The following is a 22,641-nucleotide window of genomic DNA, read 5'->3' as shown; positions in this document are numbered from 1 at the left end:
TTGTGGACAGCTGTAACTGTAATTCAGCTTGCTGGCTAGGAACACTCCAAGGTTTTGGCTAGCAGTGTTGCTCTAGGCAACAATTTTTGATATAAAACCCCTTTTATTGCTCTACTATAAATTTCTTCCTACAATTCTGATTTCCTTTAATTAAGACTAGAAGTTGTTCTCTGTCTGGATTTCTTTCCTTCCATTCTATAATACATATATTACGCAAGTATATATGGTTGTACATGAATAGATGATCTGGAATTCTATGGGTTTGATTTCTTCTTTCTATGGAGTGATGGTTTCATCCCATCTGAGCACACATGTCATTTTCTAGGTATGCGTATTAACCTCTTCCTTAAGATTTGTTTTATTTTCCTTTCATTTTTTTTTTATTCAACTTGCAAATGAGGATTGGGAGGTAAAAGCTTTTTATTAGAATATGCAACATCATCTATTAATGAATTTCTCTGAAATAATGGGGGACTCCTACACTCAGAATAGTGTAGGACTGCTTAAAACCTATTAAAATTGAAAAAGTTTTCTGGTGTCCATCAGATGTCCCACAATATTATGTGATCTTTGCAAAAAAACCTCCGTTCTTAAGAATATTTGGGAAGTCGGAAGTCTAGAAATGAAAAGTAACTGGACAATTTCTCATTTTACACACCATTGTTCCAATAATTATAAAGGCTGTTCACCTGTCACTTTTATGTAAAACTTCAAAAGTCATTTATTCAAGTAAGTTATTCCATTATACCACCACACTGTTGACTTGAGAAACTGATCTCTGTTTCTATTTAAGTTGACATTATCTTACTTTTGTAGGACTCTGGAATTGCTGAACATGTTTTGTACTTACTCTTCATTTTATTTTTTCAGATGCGTTCCCCATTTTTTAATTGAATGATAGATTTATGCCAGTATATTCTTTATATCATTACTGAATGATTTTCTGTCTGGTTTTAAGAACTTTTACTCACTTACCTGTAGTTGAAGTTATAGCAATATTCTTCTGAAGATTGTTGAAATTTATCTGAGTCAAAATATTAGTGTGAAGTTAGATTTTTTGACTTAAGGTGGAAAATTAAAACTGTTCAGGGAAACATATCCTAAAAGCATAAGATGCTTTTGCAAGTAGGAACAACACTTTTGCAGCTTATGGTAACCAGTGAGGGAATTGTAGTATTTTAAAGCTTTGATTTTTATTGTTAACTGTTACTTTGGTTCTGTGGCTAGTTCTGAGCTAGCCAGAGATGATCCTTTGTCCCATTTCAAGCTGCTGCTGTCACAAGAAGCCATTGCTAGTACTTTAAACAAGGAAATTACTTACAATAACTCCCAAAGTGCCATGTCATCCTCAAGAGAAGGACATTCATTTATTGATGTGTAAGCTGCCTTGTGGCTGGCCTCATTAGCCCTGGAGGTGCAGAGCATGTGTTTCCCAGGCCTTCGTCCTCATCCCAGAGTACATTGTATTCCTCACTGATAGTTGTCCACCAAGGTGGTCTGTCAAACAGTAGCTTGGCAATTTTACCTCAGGAAGTCCACCATCACCTTAATGATTTTCAAGCTCTGTGAGTCTATGTGCCATCCAGTCTGCTTCCAACTGGTTGCCATCTGAGAAGGGTGGGAGAGTACTGTTGCAGTGAGGGGTCATGGGACAATCAGCTGTGCCGGGCTACTGAAAGGACATCTATATCCATTTAGTTTCTTAAGGAGGAGGCTTGTGACCCTTACAAGCAGAAGAGGGTATTGCTTTGTCTTTTTCCATTACCAAGGATGCCTCATGCCACAGGTTTTGCTTTCTCAGAAGCACCTGCTCTTCATGGTTCTCACCAAGTTGCTGCTGCTAGGCAAGTGGGAGTTTGCCTGCTCATTATCTGTCTGAGTGAGCTCTCCATAATACTGAGGAAATTGTTAAAGTTAAGGAGATATGAGCAAGACGTCTTGCATGTTCCTTCTGCTAGATACACCAAGGTCTGCCTGCCCCTGTTTCTCTGGCTTGATAGTTTGGAAGGAAGGCAAGGTGGCTGGCATATCCAGCTGTGGCAGGCTCATGTGTGGATAACTTCTGGACAGATGTGACTCTCTACGCTCTGTTTCCCTTAAAGGATGCCTTGTAGGTGTTTTCCTAATGACCTCTAGGGTTAAAAGGGATTAAGGAAAAAACTAATGACAAGGGCCATTCCAAGTCCGTTGTACAGTTCTGGGAATCCAAGCCTTCTGCTGTGTCAAGTTGAATGAGCAATACAAGGGAAAAAGCAGTGGCACTGGGGTTTTTTGTGGGAAGTGGCTTAACTACTCAAAGGGAGACTGTGTTACTTTGGATGTCTGCTGGTGACCTCCAGTGGAAGAAAGCCTCGCTGTTGGCTGGAGGTGCAGTGCTGAGGTGATGCTGATGCCCTTTCTGTGGATGTAGACCCATCACTATTTCTGAATAAAGAATTATTCTCTGCTGTGGCCACAGAGAGTGGTGATTCGCACTGGGCTGGTGGCGTGCTTCAGTTGTGCGTCTAGTTGGCTCTGCTCAATGTTATCACACAGTCCCCTGGCAGTCCTGGTAGCTGGAGTTTTCCCATGTAGTTTCTCCTAGTAAACAGAGATACCTTTCCCTTTCCCCCAAATCGGACTGGGTGTACAACAGGCTGGCTACCTCACTGCTTGTGCTGTCTTTGGAGGGGTCTGCCTGTAAGGATGGGGAGATCCCAGGGTCTGGCACATGGTTGTTTTGGGGTGTGGATTTAGGCTGCTCCGAGAAGGGTGCTCAAAGGGCGGTGTCTGCCTCTTGTGAGTTACTGTAAAGGGTGGGGTGGCCTTGAGGTGTCGCCCTTGGGGGCATCCCCCTGGGGCGCTTCGATGTTGCACTGGTGTGAAGCCTGTGTGAACAGAGAAGGAATTGGAGCTGAAGAGCATTAGTTTGGCACTCTTGGGGAAGAGACAGCTTCTGTGTATTACCTCGTCGTTTAAACCAATAGCGTATATACTTGGTAATAAAAAGTCATATTTATTCTGAGAGGGCATTGTACAAATCATTCTAACTGATTTGCTTCCAAGTGAGGTGTCATGAAACAGCGAAAAAGGGGAAATGAGGTCAGTTGCCTAGAGGGCACAGTCAATGAAAATATCCCTAAATTCCTCATTGCACCTTCCTGACTTTCAAAGAGGAAGGAGATCTGAGCACCTCCAGTGAAAACACCCAACAAGGGTCGCAGAAGCTGTAAAGTATACACACTGGTTTTGCATTTAGAGAATTGAGAAAATAGTATAATGTAGGTATATGGGCATTTGTCTTTCTTTGAAAGTCTCCTTTTCATCTTTATGTTAAAATGTGTTGTAAATTTTCTGTTCCAGAGTTTCTACTTCCCTTGCCATTGCTCTGTTGACTTACATTGTAGGTTTTAAACCCTTTTGATGCTGACAAGTGTATTGTTCCATTTCTGTGTCAATCTGTCAGCACTTGTGTAGTCTTTGTAAATGTAAGGCTTTGTTCAGGTGCGTTGTTTTGGCGAGGGAATTATTCTTTGTCCTCTGAGATGGAATTGGCTACTTATACAATCAAATATTTCTTGTAGCCAAAGAAACTTTTAAGACTGCAGGTGTGCGTTTTCAGTGCAGAAAATATTAAGAAGGCATTTACTTTAATACCTCTGGTAGGAAGGGGCCCAACTGTGTCACCCTGCCGGAGCTCGAAGGACATATTTGTCACTCGGCTCAGGCCCGGAGGTGTTCAGTCCGTTCATTGCCTCCCCAGCACTGTTGGTATGTGCTGGTTCCCTAATTTTTAGGGTGCCTTAGGGAGCGCTTCAGAGCTGGAAAGCCAGTGGGGTCCTGCCTGGCGTGGCGAGGTGACATGAGGGCTGGGGATGGGACGGAGGGGTCGGGCAGTGCAGGCTGGGAGCTGGGAGTGAAGGACTTGCGGAGTGCCCTGCAGCTTCTGCTCTGGTTTGCCTCACACCTTGTTCCCTTCGTTGTCTAGAAATGTCTCTGCTCTGTGCGCCCAGGTCAGGACTGTTCAGGCTGTCTTTCCTTCCTCCCTCCCCTTCCCCCCGAATTGCAGGCTTAGGTCACTGTCATAATATGATGTTTTCAAATTAATTAAAATGGAGTTTTCATATGTGACTTAATACTGCATGCAGCAATTTTTTTTTCCTGTGTACATATGATACTGTATAAAAACATACAGTATTCATTTGTAGAAGATGCAACTCATAACGGGAAGTACAGATGTCTAGCACTGGGAGCTTGGTCCTGTAACTAAAAATCATGGATAGTAATACTCAAGAGTGCATAACATTGCTCTTGTTCTTCTGCACACAGTGTGTGTGCATACGGCAAAAGAAAATAGGAATTTGTATTTATAGAAGCATCTGCATATGGATTGTGCCTTATTTCAGGTTTAATGTGTTCTATGCGAAGCATTGTATTTCATTTTCCTTGATTATTACTGGGGTCTGTAATCATAGCTACTTAGTGTTATGAGTAAGTGCTATTTTTACCCTGTTTACACAAAGGAATATGTCTAAAGTTGAAGTCAGGGATTTAACCTCTAGATACATGAGGAAAGTTAAAAGAGTACAATGTCATTTTTACTTGCATTTTTTGCTGGCAGTTAACCCTCTACTGAAATGTTTTGTTTGGGAATGCAGGGTAAGAGTTACGGCTAATATTAGTGATGCAATAATTTTAAAAAGACAGATTGATGTTGCTTTATATAACTGATTGACATCTTCCAAAACAAATGAATACCTTTTTAGAACAATAATCATGGAGAACATTATCAGCTGGAATACCATAGGTGGCACCTATATGTTGATTTAGAAACTGGTCTCTCTCATGTTTGTAAGATAATGGTAAAGAAAGGGGTGTTGGTTAGGAAGGAAAACAAAGGATTTTCCTAAAATAATTTCTATTAAGAATTATCATCTAAATAATTTATAAATCTAAAAAATGACAGGTGTTTTTTTTTTACTTACTACCAATATTTAATATTTAAATCCCAGAATTCTTGCAGTCCCTGCCTGCATCCTCTTTTTGATGAGTGTAATTTAAACCTAAGTTGGTAAGAGCTCTTTTGGTCTTCCGTTTCCATAATTCTGGAAACAATTTTTTTCTCATTTTACTAGCAGCACATTTTTTTTCAGCTGCAGAGCAAGCAGTGACTGTCAGCCTTCCCTTTCTGACCAGTCTTGAACATTTCTTCTTGCCACCTTAAAATATGACGACAGTCTTCCATGAGCGTGTTAAGTTTTGATGAACTTGCTGCCCATGTACCCATATGGAAAGGAGACTCCTTATGCTAAAAAAGAATGAGATCTAAGAGTAAAGAACAAAAAAATGTAATGCTGTTAGTGGAAATGAGAAAGTATTACACGTGTATAATCGTGATCAACTAATAATAAAATACATATGGGAAGGGGTTTTAGGGTTTGTGTTTCATTTTGAACAGTTGTTCCTATTAAATGATTGGTATTTAATTTGCATGTTTTGTTTACTTTTTCTTAATTTCCAGTGTTTGTTTCTTTTCTGTTTTTCCCCCTATTGTTTGGTTTGTATTATGTTCTCTTTGTTTTTCCCCTCTCCTGGAACAAAACAAAACTGCTTTTAAATCCTTACTGTTGAAGTTTTGTTTTCCTATTCAAGTGCTGATGCTCAGACCTTGTGGGCAGATAGCACGGTAGTGAACGCTATGGTAGGCATTTAGTGATGGGTGACATCCTATCAAGGGAGACCCAGACTGTGAGAACGGATTCATTACTACAAGTAATCTGGCTTCCCCTCCCCATCACTCCTCTACAACCTGACACATCAGAAAACACGTCGTTCCTTCCTTGGTGTCACCTCCACCTTGGGTTATAGGGCATTTCTGCTGTGTGTGGAAGGTTTTTTTCTAAGCTGTGGTGGTGAAACAACGGAGCAGCTGGACCTCTTAAATTATGGACCAGGCGTTTATGTCAGGGCTATCACTAGTTTCCAAACTTGCACATGAATGCATCTATATATTCAAATTGGAAGCTGTAAATCTGTACATTTAATTTGTAAGTGAAGGGACATATTTATGCGTACAAGAACCAGTAAAGCTTTGCAGGGAGATGGGTTGAAAAAAGACATGTTTTTGTATCTTTTCTGCTGATGTTCAGGAAACGGAGGTGGTAGCGAAGGAGGAGAGGGAAGGAGAGAATCTGTGGTCCCGAGTTGCCTCCTGCTTGCTTGGACATTTAAAAACTACCAGAAATACAAGGCGGGAGGGAATATATTAATGTAATTTTGTTTTATTTAGTGGGGTTCCTGCTGGGTTATAGGACACCAAGCCTTTGGAAGTGCCCGTTAGCACAGGTAACAGAGAGGGCTGCAGACAGTTCAGTTGTTACACCCCAGGAACAGGTATTTCCCAGGAATATTTGCTTAGAAGAAGAATTTGGTAGGAAAGGAGACATTGCAAAGGCTCACGGCTTTAGCAGTTGCCCTCAAAGATAAAAAGTGAGAATTGTGACTGAGTGCCCTTTTCAATTTCTTTTCTTCTGCTGAGGACTTTGCTGCTGCCCTCTTTGTGCGGTGGGTCTGTGGGGAGGGGGTGTGAAGGAGACAGCTGGATCAGGGCAGACCTGCATTGCCCTCCGCCTCTGCCATGGCACGCTCTGCCTGGCTTCTACTAGAGGCGTTCCTCAAAGCAGGTTTGCCTCGTGTGCGGAGACATCTGCAATGTTGTTGTGTTAGCTCCTCTGAGAGCAGGTGAAATCCCAGCGACCACTTTCGAAGCTGATTGCAAACACCTCCTTCCTCATGCTGAGCCTGAACTAAACCCAGATTGTCCATCCCTTGCGGTGCCCTTGAGGCCTCCCTCTCTCCTATCCCCTTGCCTTTAAGGATGCTTCTTAAAAGCATCCTCTCTGACGTTTTGCTTCAGTTTCTGAACAAACCCGTATCCCTCGGTGTTCTTGGGTGCTGGCCTGCCTTGCGCGTGCTGCTCTCCTCAGGCCTTTCTGCAGGCGGCTCTGCTTCCTCCTCTCCCACTCTCGTCTAGCTTCTGTGAGAGCACCTTTATCCACTTCAACTTCGTGGGTCTTTGCTGGTGGTTTGTTTGGATAATGAAAACAGTTTCCTTACAAAAGGTCTTGAGGCTCCTGCATGGATTTCCTTGCCTGCTGTTTGAGAATGCTCATACAAATTAATTTACAATTTATTCTGAATGTAAGGATTATATTGTAATTAATTGTCTATGAATGTGTGCCAGTTTCCTTCAAGCATGAACAAAAGTACCGAATTGTGCTGTAGGCCTTAATATTTGCAACTAAAAGGGTTATAGGTTTAACTAATAGGTCCTTTAACATGGTAAGAGCTAATGCTTTTAGAGAGCTAATTGCTTTTAGAGGCACAAAAGTGACTCCAGTATCATTTCATGGCTGTAACTGTACTTTACTAGACGGTCCTGGTATTTGCCAGGATAGCTTAAATCAGGCTTTGTTGCCATGCTTATTTTTTTCCACTGTGAAAAGAAAAATAAATTATTTAAATCTTTCCTCTCTGTGCCTCTCAATAGTGGAATTACAAATACTGTATCTATTTCACTTCCTGGTTTATTCTCTTTGATATCTGTGGAGCCTGAAGTAATCTCACACAGGCTTTATTCTCTTCTTTGGGAGAAGATTAGTTCCAGTGGTTCTCTTAGAAGATTACAGAAAAAGATTACTTTTAAAATGTGTATGATGTGTTCAAATATTTTCCCAAAAAGCAGCACAAGAGTTGTTACAGAGAACATGTTTTGCATACATTTTTGTAATTGATATGAATTGTAGAGAATGAAAAGAATCAAAACTGCAGAGGAAAACATCTGTGTCCATATGAAGCCAGGTGATGTAGAAGGCATTTGGAAGGAATGAGAAACGTAGATCAACCGACCAAGGGTCAGAGCCAAAAATGTGACAAAGGAGATGCGAGTGAGGCCATTCCTTTCCTTATTTTCTTAGCTGTGGGCAATATGTTTTCTTTAACACAAGAGCTTTAAACATAATTAGGGTTGTATGTAAGGGAAATGTACTGTGTGTCTGTTGAGTTTGGAGACTGTCTTCTGTTTTCATTCAGTGGGACTCGAGGTTCTGTAAGCACTTCCAGCTCTTCCAAAAGTCTGCACAAGTTGCAAACCTGCTTCTAACGTGGTGTCGCTTGTGTGATTGTACCTATACAGGTCACCCAGGTTCCCTCGTCCCCTTGTTTTCCCCTCTGGTGGATTTTGCACTCCCAGGAACAGCTGTTTCTGTTTCTAAAATGTATGCTTTTGAACCAGAAATTTCAATGTATGGGCAAAAAATAGCAATGTGTTTTCAAAGCCTTTGAGAGTCTTCATTCAAGTGGTATGAGAATTAAAAGGGTCAGAATGGCAGGACCTGAGACAATATGGTCTACTTCATTTTGTCAGTGCAGAAGTAAAACCAAAACTGATTTCTTCTGATACTACTTCTCAGTTTAGCTAGTTGTGATAATTTTATTGCAAGTCTGATAATACGTGATGTTCTATTTAAAGCTCCCTCTCTGAGTCCATGAGACTCACCTTTCACTAAAAGAAATAAGCAGGTTTCTGTATTTTATGGTTGGAGAATAAAGCTAAAAGCATGCACTGAGTTCAACAGTTCAGACATTGGAGCGCAACAGTCCCCCAAAAACCAAGGAAACACAACTGGTCCAGTCATTTTGTGGAGGACAGGCTTCACGGCTGCAGTTGTCAATCCTGAATTCTTTCTCGCGGTGTGTGGAGTGGAACAAGATCACGTTTATTCTGAAACAACCTGGGATGGCATATCAAATAACTCTTTTTGCAAATGTTCAAAAGTATATATGTTATAGTTCTAACACCTTTTTTGATAATCATTTCATATCATCAATCATACACAGGGGCCAGTGATCTATACCATCATTTTAGATAGGGTGTGTATGTGTATCAGTTTACCATAATTACAATTTACCTAACTGGAAGTAGAAAATAGGTAGAGTCTAAATGGCTGTGTAGGAACATGAGGTCCTATTAAAGGAAATGTCATGAAATATTTTAATCTTCTTAGAAGTGCCGCATATAGTTCAGGCAGATTAAGTTTTGGCATCATATCTGGAATCTCCCATTTCTGGTGCAGTGGATTAGAAAGTGTAATAGTCTGTGTCATTGCCACAATTTCCTTCCTGTCTTCTTCAGTGACAGGTTGGGGTTGGGGAAGGAGGAAGGTCATGTTCACTAAGGTAAAAAAATCTTATATAAATAATAATGAGGATGTGGCTGGAAGCAGTACAGTGTATATATATACTTTTTAGACTTATAGTCTGGCAGCCCTAACTTTGGCCTGTTTTGCATTTATTATTCATGGAGGGGTTTAAAATGCCAGTTTATGGGGTTTTCTGGGTTTTTGTTTTTGTTTGGTTTGTTTTTTTCTTGGTTAATCTCCAGAGCAGTTTTGAGCAGGTATTAACAGCAGCTGATGGTATTACAAAAAATCCTAAGAGACCTGACTCTCTTTGCTCAGCCTTTTTTATGCTCATTTAGAAAGTTAGTACTGTTTTATACCCTCTCTGCAATTACTTTGTACTCTGTCTTTGGAAGGAGAACAGAGCTTTGCCTCAGTTCCTACTTCTCTGGCTTTTCTTTGGAGCTTAAGGAAGATTTGGGCAAGTTTGATTGCAATTGACATGCAAAATGTCCCGTAAGGTCACAGAGCAGCCAAAATAAAACTCTTTAAGTTGGGAGAGAAGGAGTGCTAAGTGTCAGTTCACCAAAAATACTGGAAATGACGTTAATTCGTTACTGTTATCTTTGCATGCCCTGTATGACTTTCTTGAAAAGGCCGAGTTTCACGAGAGTTTGCAGTCACTCATGGAAAGAGTGAAAGACAGAAAAGGTAGAAAGGATGCAGTTGTTGCAATGAGTGACAAGATTTAGGAGCTAGAATGAAAAGCAGAAATATAAGCCCAGACTAAAGTTTCTCTAATGCCTTCTAAAAGTTATGAAGCACTTTAAAAGGGGTGAGAAATATTTTTGCATTGTTCTGGACACCAAATGTCCAGACTTGGATCTTGGTAGGTATTGCTAAGGGGTTACCTGCTGCTCGTGAAGGCTGGTGATACTGGCTTTTGTTTGACAGAGGGTTTTAGCTATCAATGAAATAGAAGGAATCTTTTTAATACATTAAGCCATATAAAAAGATGAAGACATTTACATTTAGCTTTTTTTTTTTTTTAACTTCACTTAGGTAGTGTAACTATTTCGTGGCTTTATGCAAAATCCAGTTACTTTAGAACAACCTGCTTTGATGGCCACATCAATTACAATTTGATCTTTTTTTTAATAGAAGACTTTGAAAGATGCTCAAAGCTGCACTGCAAAATACTGAATACTGTGCAAAGGGGTGATGTGACAGAAAGACATTTTGTAAAGATTAGGTTGAAATCCATTAGAATAAGTGATTTGGTAATAAATATTCTTGATTTAACAGATACTTGGAATCAAGGCCTTGCATTACCTTCACGTCTGATCATTTGGGATGCAGCTTTGCCTAGAAACTGTGAAAGATCAGGATGCCTTTCTGATAGGCGCTGTGGCTATACGAAGGTCTGGCGATCACTTCCCAGGCCAGCAACCCAGCAAAGAGCAGGGAGCTCAAGCCAGGCAACTGCTGTAGCCATTAGATTAGAGCTTTCTTGGTTAATACAGTTAAGAAGTCTTTGTACCTTGCAGTGCTACTTGGCTTCTTGAAAGGAGGCGAGCAATGGGGGGAGCTTTGGGCTTAGGAGCTTTACTTATTCCCACACTTCTGTAGCTCAGCCTTCAGGATGAGAAGCGGGCCAGGAGACCACATTGTTTCCCTCTCCTTATCTTTTTAGTTGTTTAGATTTTAAAGGACTTGGGAAGTCCTGTATTTATATTTAAGAGCACAGCATCCCATGGATGTAATTGCTCAGTAAATAGTTTTCAAAATGGGCCACAGTACCCATAGGCATTTTTTTGTTGTTTAAATCTAGTCAGTCTTTGTACAAACTTAAAATTACTTATGCGAATTACTGCTTAACTTTGTAACTCCTATGTCAACAAGATAATTCTGTTTTGCGAGTGCTACTCTATTTATAGCCACAGTGCTGGAGTCTATCACAAAGCCACAACAGCAGAGCTTCCTTTTATCTGCCTTGCAGTTCACTATGGGTCGGATCTCGATCTTTAATGCTCAGTGGTCCAGTGGTGAAAGACTCCAGAGATCTGAGAATTATTCTTGTTTCTGTCACTGATTTGCACCATGAATTTGAACAGCATGCTTCACCTCTCTGGGCCAAATACCCACCCCATTTTTTTTCCCCTCTCACAGCCTTTGTGTATCTTGTTTATCAGATTATTAACACATCTAACCACGTGTTGGTATGATGCTCGTAATCAGTGAGCCCCAGTATCAGCTGAGGTATGGCTGCAATAATACTACTAATAGCTTGTACGTAAATGGCCAAACGTACACTGGCTTTGGAAGTGATGACTCCCTTTGCACGGGCATTTCAGAAGTTGCTGCTGTAATGTACCTGTAGTCAGATATGTTTTTGTCATTTTATATAACTCTGGAAGTAAAGTGCTAGTTTATTGGGGTGCCAGAGAGTGTATCTGAAGGGGCTGCAGACATTGCCTGTACAAGAACCCCAGTAGCAATGGTTAATGGCCAGGATTACTTAAAGAAGCTTTTAAGGCCAAACATACGAGGATTGTATTTTCAGTGTACAGTTTAAGGAGGTGTAATAGTCCAGTTTGACAAGTAATTACATTACTTGATAATACAATGCTTTTTTTGCACTGTTCTCAGTGTTGGTAATTGGCTGATACAAACAAATGTTTGTGAAACTTTTAGTCTCACAGAACATTGAATTGGCCTTTAATTTGGAACCTGTTTAAAGATAATGTTTAAGACTCCCATAGGCTTTGTTAGACAGCTGTGGAAAAGGACCATGTTTGTTTAATGCCAAAGAGTTGAATCCTAACTGAGGTTAAATGCGATAATTAGTCAGATGGCTTCTTCCCTTGTTCTACTCATGACACTTTTTATAGTTGTGACAGTTTTTATTCAGGAAAGCTGCAGGCCTGAATTTTGAATTCCAAAGTTTGGCAAAAGTGGGTGGGAAAAAGGACCCTGTACAGAAATTCCTAATTTGTAGGCAGAAAAGGTCTTTCCCACTCCTCCCTTTCACTTGTGTTTCATCCATTGTTGCATTTTTTTTCAGGAAGAAGATAACAGATTATAGAGACTGATATCTTTTTGCTTTATGTTCATACAGTATTTAGTAGCTGGACTTTGTCGTTTCCTGGAGTCAGTGAGCTCTCCTGCAAATAATCCTGTTAGAGGAACTCCACTTCTCTTTCAGCAGTGTTAATCTATTCTGTTTGGTTCAACAGTGTATTTATATTCCCTAGTTTTTATGACCATGAACATCCTTTCATTTAGTATTTCTGCCTTTCAGTATATTTACACATCTAATACATGCATACCCATATATATAGTATATAAGGATACCATACAATTATGATGTTTGTATAGCGATGTAGAAAGATCATATTCAGATCCAAAATTAGTGGCTAGCACTATAGAAATGACAAAGATTATCTTTTTCTCATCACTCACTGTTTTAAAACACAACATAGTCCTTCATTCTTGGGCGAGAAGAATAGAAGTAAGGGCAAAATTAGCTGTCTGCAAACTGAATTTATCTGAAATGCCAGTGAAAGTGGACCTTACGAACTGATTAATCTGTAGCTGCTGTAGTTTACACATGACAAGTATCTGTTATGAACTGCTAAAAAGGCACTGGAACAGACAGGGAGATTAAGATTTCACAGGAAAGAAAATAAGGAATAAAGACAACTGCACTAGTATAAAGTGACTATAGATGAAATAAAAATCAGGCTGACAGAACCTGAAAAAAAGCACATTTTTATTATGGTGTAAAACAGCGATTAATGTGAAAAGTCTTATTTTCTTACAGGCTGAGAAAGGACACAGTTGGTCACAAAAGGAAAGGCTGAAGAAAATATTTGCGCATAGTTCTTCTACCTTAAGTACTTGCCACAATGTGAAGCTCATCAGTGCTTAGTGAAAAACCCAAATCTGTTTTTTTTCCTTGTAAATGTAACGAATGGTGTTCATTACAAGAACTGTTTTTAATGGCTCCCCTCTGGAAGAGCTGGAGTGCTTCATTTTGCATCCTTGATGTTTCTAATAAATATATGCATCTCCGGTGGGTGGGACGAGAAGATTGACTCTGGTAAGAGACTGCAATAACTATTTTACCTGGGGGCTCAGTTTTGTACTGAGATAAATAGGCAAATATCTCATCAGCTGCAAAGGGCACGTGTCTGAGTATCAGAGGTCAGAACTGACTGTAATTTGGAAATAAGAGTATTGCACTGCTCCCTGTAAAGCTATTTGAAGAGTAAACTATTTAGTAATGATTGGAAATAGATGTTAATAAGATTTTAATAGAGTTTGAGAGTGTTATTAGTGAAGACCTTAATGGAAATATGAGTTTTCTGGGGGAAAAAAAACTGCTGGAGAGTAAACTTACCATTTAGTAATCTGAAATGCTAAGTAAGTAGTGTTTGAAAACTACTTTAAGTGACTGTGTTTGTTAGCAGTAGCTTACATTTTCTGGGGGAAGAAAAGAGATCTCCATGAAGATACTTGTGAAAAGGCAGCTGCATTTTTCAAATTTTAAATAGAAAAACTGAACACCTAGAAACTTAAGAATGTGCTGGAGAAGTAACCTATTTTCTGCAACCACAGTAATAGCTTTTTTTGTAATGAACTGTGCTTATTTCCTACCGATAGTTTTTTGGAAAGCAGTCTTCTACAAAATTTTAAAGCTTGCGACATGGAATATTTGAAATACTTTTTCAAGATTTTTTTTTATAAGTCTTTCTGTGAATGTGGGATTACTTATTTTTAAAAACATACCTCCTCCAGATTCCTTATAATATAATTGCTAAGATTGATTGCTTTTCCCCTTCTCCTCTTTTTTTCTCTTGGCCTTAACTTGTTCCCACCTATGCGGTTTTATTGTGTGATATTCAACTAGTGCTTACTAAGCATAGGTTTGGAGAAGGATTGAATTTAGTGGAAGGTCACAGCAGAAATCCCACGTTCTCGGTCTTGTCAACAGATACCTAAAAATAAAAATCTTAATTGGCAACCTATTTTTCCCTATGCTGTGAATTTTTAAAATTAATTTTCTTTTCTCATCTACACCAACCCTATGGTATCAAGACTGTCCTCATTATCCTCAAAGGGTCTTTCTTGTTTGTGCCTCTTTGTGCACAGGGATTCATAGGAGGGACAGAGATGAGGGTGCCTGGAGCCACTGCTGTGTGGATTATGCACCAAATACTGCTTCACCGGCGTCTTTCTCTGGTGGGGTGTGCAAAGCAAAAAACGTTGAACCAAGTGAAGTGAAAGTAAGATCTGACCTGCTCTGTCAGCTGAACTACTTTTAGCAGTTGTTCTCTCCCAGCCTGAGTCTCTCTCTGTCATAGCCCATAGAAATGTGAATTGTGGGTGTGGACAAATGCAGATAGCTTTGAAAGGGTTTGCAGTCCAAACAGAAGCTGGGGACAGGGGCTTGATCGAGTCCGATGAGGGAAGACAAGGACTCGGTGAGTGGAGCGGGAGCAGTGTGGCAGCGGCCTGTGGCCTCGGCTCCTGAAGAGCCCAAGCGCTGCCAGCGCTGGGGCTGCCAGCTGTGAATGGGCCTAAGGCAACATGCATTTTGAAGGAGAGATTCGCAGCAGAGCGGTGAGGATTTTGTCTGAATATTTCTTGGAAGGTTCCCCTGGTTATTCATGTCCTTCTCTGAGGGCTTTCATGAGGAGAAGTGGCATTACTGCCCGCTCAAAGTTGGGAGCTGTTGTATTGATTTATTAATGAGAGATGGAAAGGTCAGGCTGGGAAGAGCCTTACAAGAAAAGCAGCTTATGTTTGGTTGAGTACAGCAGGCCTGTGGCTGGTGATTGAAGGGTAGGGCGCAGTCTCTGAGAGTTAATGGAGTGTTTTTAATGTATAGCAAATGCTCACAGGACCCTGAAAATGGCCTTGAGTGCTCTTTGCCGAGTATCAGCTGTGTGTTTCAGGGCACAGACTTCTCTGAGACAGGACTTAGTCTGGGGAAGGTTATGAGCTGGCTTTTTTAGAAGGACAGGAGGAGCACTTCCCTGGAAGCATGGCACAGAGCCGCGGCCTGCTGCAGAATATCCCACCTCAGCCTGCCAGAGTCCCCCAAAGTGCATGCTTTTAATGTATTCGATCTGTTGGTTTTATCTTTTGCATGGTGTGCTGTGGTGGTTAAATTTCAGCTGAGGTGGGTCAGCAGGAGCAGGTTGTTCCAAAGGTGAAAGGCCACCGAAGAGCTGCCGAGCAGCTCCGCAGGGTTAAACCGAGGGACGATAAGCTGAAATCTGACCTCACTCAGGCTGCAGTTCAAGTGTTCAGAGTCTGTTTCTGAGAGGAACCCGTCTACTCTGAGAACCTTCAGCCGCAGGAGGAGGGAAGCCTGGGCAAGGGCTGGGAAGCCCAACCTGCTTCGGCCACACTTGGCACCTACGTTGGCTGCTGGGGACGCTTCTGATGTGGCTCCATGAACATCTTTCTGCAGTGATTAGTGTTGGATTCACAAGCAGCACAGGTCATACACGGGACACGCCTGTCAAGGAGAAGTTCAAGAACTGAGGTAGCGACATGGAAAATTTGTATTTATTGGGTAACATGCACTACTAGCAAGATGTTGTTATTGCCTTTGATGCAGAAGCTAAATACGCCTTTGTATATTTTTTTCCTGGGCTTTCAAATAAGGGCAGGTTAAGGAATGGTGTTGGGGTGCATATTAGCTTGGTAATTCATTGTCATTTATTAACTTGCACCTGGAGCAGAGAGGCAGGGCGAGTGGAAACTCATATAGTCCTTCCATAAGGCTCTTTACCTTTAAAGACAAAGTCCATATAGTTAGTATTTCTTATCAGAGAATCAAGCACATACGGTGTGAAAGGATTTGTGACTTGGACACACAAGGGGCTTATCTTCAGAGAGAAAGGTATGGCTTTTTTACTTAGGGGCAGCTAAGAAGTGTTAGTTGTCCCAAGATAAAATGTAAGGACGTGGTGCTTTTGTTTTAATTCTAGATAAACATGCAAAGTCAGCCAAATGGGAAGGTAGGACTTAATTTACTGCATTTACATTGTGATAAATCCACAATGCTTGATCTTTGATATGTTTTTCTCTCTTGTAATAGGTGATATTTATTACTTAACCCCAAACCATGCCTCCTTTTTTAGGATATGGAGACAAATTCAGACATAAAAGACATCTGAAGCTGTTCCTGAAATGTTAAGAATTTGCTATTTTTTAATACAAGGAAAAATTTTGACATAGTGTCATAATAGTAGAGTAACTTAGTTTAGAAAGGACCATGGGAGATCATCTTGTCTGATCTGCCTCCCAGTCAAAGTAGGACCAACTCTGAAGTTAGATCCAGTTGCTACTCGTGTAATCCACGTCCTCTTTCTGATACTCTGAATCAGTTTGTGGCTTTTGATTTGGTATATTCGTCTGTAAGGATGACCTGTAACTTCAATGACATCACTATAACCTTTGCACTTTTTAAGAGGAATTCTTTGCTAGGTCAGTGGTAATTTTTGCCGATGACTTAATGAGGTCAAGATGAGACCTAGAGTTTTCAACTTGTTGGTTTCTTTTTTCTAGTTGCAGCTATACTTAAGATCCCTTTTGAAAGCCTTAGCAACATACATTTGGCAGGGTGAACCAAAAACTAGTAACATCAAACTATAAAAATGGTAAGCTTTCAGTCAAAGAGGAAGCAAGATAGAAACAAATAGTGGCCTTTATTAATCGTTTGGACTCACCAGTTTACCTAACAAACTGTAAGTTCAGTAATTCTACTTTGTCCTTTCCCAGCTGTAATTAAGGTCATAGATACCAGGCTAAACATTTATAAAAAATAAAAGCAGAATAGCAAAGGAAAAAAGTAGGGGTACTGTCAAGCTCTAAGAATTTACTCAGGCAGAAAGGCACTTTAGAAAAATTCTTTATGAACGGTGATGCTAGGAAGATATGTACCATGAAGTTTGTGGAACTGACCGTTGTGAGTTGAATTAGAGGTTTGGTGTAACTAGGATTACTAGAACTTGGATTCATTATTTCCTCTTTAATACAGACTCCTGTGCCGTTCCAGATTGGGAGATATGTATAGCAGAAATGTTAAATTTAAAATACATTCCAGATATTAAAAGTAATTTTTAATATCTTGGTTCGCTTATTGACAGTAGTTTTCTTTGATACTTTGACACAATTCATCACTAACTGCCTTCCCAGATATTAATATAGCCCATATCTTAAAATGCTAACCAAGAATTGCTTTTCGGTTTATGTTTATAGCCGTCGGTCTGGCCAGTATACAATGAACCATGACCATACCAAGAAGACCCCTGATGGAGCATCGTTTGACCGCTCAGGATCCCAGGACTCCTTGGATGAACTGTCTATGGATGACTACTGGAAAGAACTTGAAAACATCCATGAAACCAGAGGAAATAATCATGAGGAACGAGTAGCACTTGTAGTGAAAGAGCCAGATGGTAATGAAATCTATTCTTGTGAATGATCATCAGTTTGCTGATTTAGGGATTTTTCTTTAAGTCTTATTTCAAGAGATGGCACCCACCAAATAGACTTAAATCAAAAAGGAGGTCACTCTGCTGAACATCCACTGTTGAAAATTCTGTTGCCTCTGATGCATATCGCCAGAAACGGGCAGTGCCCTGAAGGAGAATTGTATCGGAGATAAGTAAAAGGCTGGTTTTCCTTTAAATGGTATTTGTAGAACATCAGAAGGTGCCTGTACTTGCAAATCACAACAATCAAAGCTTTATTTGCAGTCTACTGTTAAACTAACTTACCCTTTCACTCTTTGTGTATGTTGTTCGTTATTGTAGCTATTGTGGATAGAAACCTCACGCTTTAGAAGACAAGCCAATGATTAACCGGTTTAAGTTTAGTGAGTAACTTTCTACGCTTGTAACTGTTGTGACTGTTCAGTTGTATTATTTTTGTTTCTCAGAAGCATCAATTATGGGCCACTCCTGAGGGCATGATCTTAGAAGAAGTTGGGCAATTTCTTTATTTTTCTTGTCCTATCAGACAAAAGAGGAGTAACATCCTTAATTCCACTCTTCTCTCAAAAATTATATTTTAACAGTGCAGTATCTGCCCCTCTCCCATTCTTACAAGAGGCCCACAGTCTCAGTAAATTAAAATGGTGAGCTTTGCATGTTGGTATGGCCTCTACATGAGTGAGAAGAATGTGCTCCATTAGCTTTCAAAGGGATTCGCACTTCTGCCTCCCTAGGCGTTTTGAAACATCACCGCTGTTTACGAGTGCTCTGAAGAGGGTAGCAATGTGGCGGCTGGAGAAAGCAGCAAGGCTCTGAGCCTGTGTGCCTGGGGAGCAGGGCATCTGACAGAGCTGTGAGGCTTTCTCCAGAGCAGCAGAGCCCATCGTTCTGCAGCGCAGGAGCCTCTTCTCTTACCCCAGCTCACTGAGGCTGCTACGCCTTCAGGCTCTGCACTCCAAAACCCATTTCCTTTTTTATTTATATATAGCCTTCTTCCCCCTAGTTGCTGCTCCAGCTTGAGCCGCTGACTCTGGCATGAAGCCCAAGTGAGTCAGCTCAGTTGAGTTGATCAGCTCGAGCAGGTGTTGCTCTGCCCCACACCTTGCCTAATGTGTAGCGCCTCACTTGGGTATGAGTACTTCTAAACGGGTGGGGGACAGCACCTGGCTGATGGGCCTGCCTGGGCAGGGCTTGCTTGAGACACGGCCATGCAAAGGCAAGGCAGGGGAGAGATGAGAGATACCTTGCTCACATCTGCTCTGGAGAATGGGTGTAGCCCTTCTTTCCAGCCCTAATAACAAAATCTGAAAGAGTTTTGTCAGAGGCTCAGGATTTGGCCGCATAGCCATAGAAAAATTCATACTTAAAATTTTGTGTCAGTTTTCTGAATGCTGTTAGTATTCAGGTGCCCACTTGGATGTGCACTTCCCACTTGACTGTGGGAAACTGCAGTCAATAGTGAAGTCAACATGCCAGCTTTGGAGTACTTTTAGTTATCTCATAAATGGAAATGTTGCTTGAACGTTTGAGAGGGTTGTTGGCATTCAGCACAAACTGGGCTGCTACAGACAGAACTTGGTATCTAAAGAAAGTATCATTAGAGAGATACTGATTTCAGAAGCAGAAGTTTTGCCATCGGTGACAGTATTTAATAGCTTTCTCTTTCATGTGCAGTGATCTGTCAGTAAAGGATAACCTTATCAGCTGTAAGACTAAAGCAACAATTGTTTTGTGGGCTGTCAGCAGTCTGGAGACCATGTCATAAGAAATGATTAAAAAATAACATTAAGGTGACTCCCGTAGCCTGGTTTGTCCTTCATTAGATTGAGCTAGCAGAAAGCTGTAGGATTAACGTATCAAGAAAAGTGGGCAGAACCATGTCAGTAAAGGAGCTAAAAAGATTGAGGATTGAACTAAAAATCAATGAAGCAGCAATGATCAGAGGCTTTCAGACTTCACCATACACATTTATATCTAGGTACATTTATAAAATGGTATATGATTTAATAGAAGTGCTGTAGATTATTATAAAGATTGCCCCATAGCAATCTAACTATTTTAAAAGTTGTGCTATCATATGTTAACCCTTTTGACGCTCTTTAGAAACAATAGCTTTTTTCCAAGTCATGATAGTGTGAGTAATTGTTCTTCATTGTGGATCCCCTTAGTACTTTCCCTGTGAACTGCATTAACTAGATCACATTATTGACATCCAGTGTGCTTAACAGTCTCGAAAGCCAACGTTTATGCCTTTTCCTCTTTGCCTTGTTCAGAGGGAGAACTGGAAGAAGAATGGCTGAAGGAGGCAGGTCTGTCAAATCTGTTTGGTGAGAGCTCTGGTGACTCCCTGGAAAGCATGGTGTTTCTGTCCACACTGACCCGAACCCAGAACGCAGCGGTAGAAAAGCGAATAGAGACTGTCAGACAAACCATGCGGAAAAAAAACAAACAGCACCAGATTCCTGATGTCAGAGATATCTTCAGGCTACAAAATGACTCAAAGGGAAAAGTAAGTTCCTGTCCGTTGTTTTGTTTGATTCTGGCAGAGAGAAGAGAGGGACATGTCGGGGTGGGGGGAGAGGAGAGGGATGCACAGACACAAAAGGGATATTTCCAGAAGATTTGTGTCTAATTTTTCACTGATTTCCAAGGGAATTTTTTACTGAATTCATGGGAATAGCATTGGTCCAGACTTGACATTGCATTAAGCAATTTCAGAATGTAGAAAGAAGTATGTATATTAGCCTTCTATTACTTAAAGGCGATGAGTAAAACAACCACTTCATGGTCAAGATATTAATCTGAATTAATTTTAATGCAGATGCAAAACTCATGACAACAATCACCCAAAGAGCTACCAAAAGCCCACTTTTATCTTTGGGTGGTAGTGTCCTGCAGCCATCCTGAGGGGTCTGCCAGATAGGGGGCAGTACCTCTTACTTACTGGTGTTCTTGTTTCTTTTTTAAAAAAAAAAGGGAAAAAAAGGGTCATCAACCTAACCTCCTCTATTTTGGCTAGGTCTTTATGCCTGTCAGCTGGGGGCTTAGACCCCATACTAACTCCCAGGGCCTGTGCATGTCGTTAAACTCTGTGTGGGAAGTTGCTCTGACAGGTCCTGAAGGTTCCCTATGTCCTCTCATGGGATATCGAACGGGAGAGTTCCTCTCCCATACACAGGAAAGGGGAAGGAGGGAAATGGAGACTATGATTACAATTCCTCTTCTGTGGAGAAGCATATGTGTCCTTTCTGCTCCCCCAAAAGCAACAAGATCTTCAGCCGTAAGAAGACTCTTGACCTGATGGAAGTGCACAGCTAGCTTATCTGACCTCAGCCCCATCCCTTGTTCTCGCTGCTGCTGCTGCTGCCGTTCAACGCAATGGTAGCCGCGGTGGGAAGCATCATGAATTTTGAGGGGATTTAACTTCCTCCTTCCCCCAACAGCTTCCTCTCCTTCGGCAACTCCTTTCAAATTCAGCAGAGGTGAAACGTAGTGGGGGGAGTTTGTAAGCTGAAATGTATGTTCTGGAGGCACAACTTCCCTTTCACTGTTCTGCTTTCCATGTGGTTGCAGAAGGGATATTAACTCTATAAAAGCTTTCTGGGATCTGATTTGGAATTGACTACACCTAAAAATTACAGGATCTAATAGCAGAGCAATTTAGGTAAAATATCGTATAGCTTAAAGCAGTATAATTTCCCTTTCAAGTATGTTATTTCAGTAAAGGACAAGAAATACTCATGTTCCTGTATTTAAGCTACACATTGTAATGTTTGAAAATCATATGTCACAGTGTTCAGTAGACTTCTGTCTCTTAAACTACATGTTTTGATATTGATGACATCAGTGAGAAGTAATGCAAACAGACAAATGATTGTAGCCATTTAAGATGTATAAAACAGAAGGATAGAATATTGATTAAATATAGAAATAACTGGGGAAAAAAAAAAGAATCCTTCTAAACCTGTCTCCTTGACTGAAATAAAATAATACAAGTGTAGGCCCTCAAACCTATACTGCATTCCTTTCTCCAAAGCAAGATAATTATTCAGAAATCATTGCTGGTGGTTATTCATCTAATCTGTCACAGAAAGCCTGTAGTGAAGTAGCTTCTACAACCTCCCTAGGTAACTTGTCTCAGTGCTTTGTTACTCTCCCATCATTAGAAAGCTTTTTATGTAACAAAAGAGGACTGAAGCCATCTGCAGCTGTATGAAGTCACTCCAGTTTAATAATAGCCTCCGAAAATCCTGTAACCTCCCTTCACCTGGAGGAAGGCAGGAGGAAAGGTAAAACAATAGTGTTGATGTTTCTACTAGATTTCCTGCCATATTCCCAAAGAGCAGCTAGACTTTTGGTACCTTGACAGCTTCCCAGTCTGCTTCTACTGCTCTGTGAAACAGTAATAATTTTCTGGGCAGTTATGCTATCTTCTTCCACCTCTCAAGGTCCCTGATTTTAAAAAAAAGTAAATATACAGATTTGTGTTGGTAGGAGAAATCTTTAAAACTTGAATTTTTTTTCTCAGTAACTATGGAGTTATAGAGTACTTGAGTAAAATACAATTAACAATTCAGAGTGCTAAACATTCGTTGTAGATTTGAGTTGCCAAAAAGATAATAAAAATAATACGTGGGTAAAAACGTATATGGGTATATGTATACCCATATATATATATATATATGGGTATAGATTTTCTACGTGTTCTGAAATACTTTTTTCTATAGTAGGTGTCATCCAGTTCATGGAATGTGACAAATCTTGAGACTGGGTAGTGCAGCATTGTAGAAAGGAGAAGATGGTTCAAATCTTTTCCTGGTTTGTTGTCTCTTCGAAGTATCCTAGTTTTGCTGTTTGGAATCTAAGCTGTAAGCACAGATATTAATGTCAGGCTGCCCTGCAAAAGGGATGGGATTGTTCTGCAGAGGAGGCAACCATGTAAGATTTTGCAAGACGAAGGAATTTGGGCT

The 22,641-nt window shown here is 40.6% G+C and overlaps 1 protein-coding gene across 4 annotated transcripts in view; it reads left to right on the top strand.

Moving 5' to 3' along the window:
* The window catches only part of ARHGAP18 (Rho GTPase activating protein 18), a 68,128-nt gene that overhangs the window by 12,762 nt on the left and 32,725 nt on the right, over positions 1 to 22,641 (top strand). For 2 of the 4 annotated variants that reach the window (XM_076333579.1, XM_076333578.1), the window contains exons 2-3: positions 17,436 to 17,635; positions 19,945 to 20,180. In XM_076333579.1, the coding sequence (XP_076189694.1) occupies positions 17,436 to 17,635; positions 19,945 to 20,180 (436 nt within the window). Of the gene's footprint in view, positions 1 to 15,542; positions 15,715 to 17,435; positions 17,636 to 17,992; positions 18,055 to 19,944; positions 20,181 to 22,641 lie in introns of those variants that run through there. The other 2 variants (XM_076333580.1, XM_076333581.1) reach the window with 2 other exon arrangements.

The sequence above is a fragment of the Aptenodytes patagonicus genome, chromosome 3 (genome assembly GCF_965638725.1).
Source record: "Aptenodytes patagonicus chromosome 3, bAptPat1.pri.cur, whole genome shotgun sequence".
In the NCBI taxonomy this organism is placed as follows: domain Eukaryota; kingdom Metazoa; phylum Chordata; class Aves; order Sphenisciformes; family Spheniscidae; genus Aptenodytes; species Aptenodytes patagonicus.
This window is presented reverse-complemented; position numbering and strand designations above follow the sequence as displayed.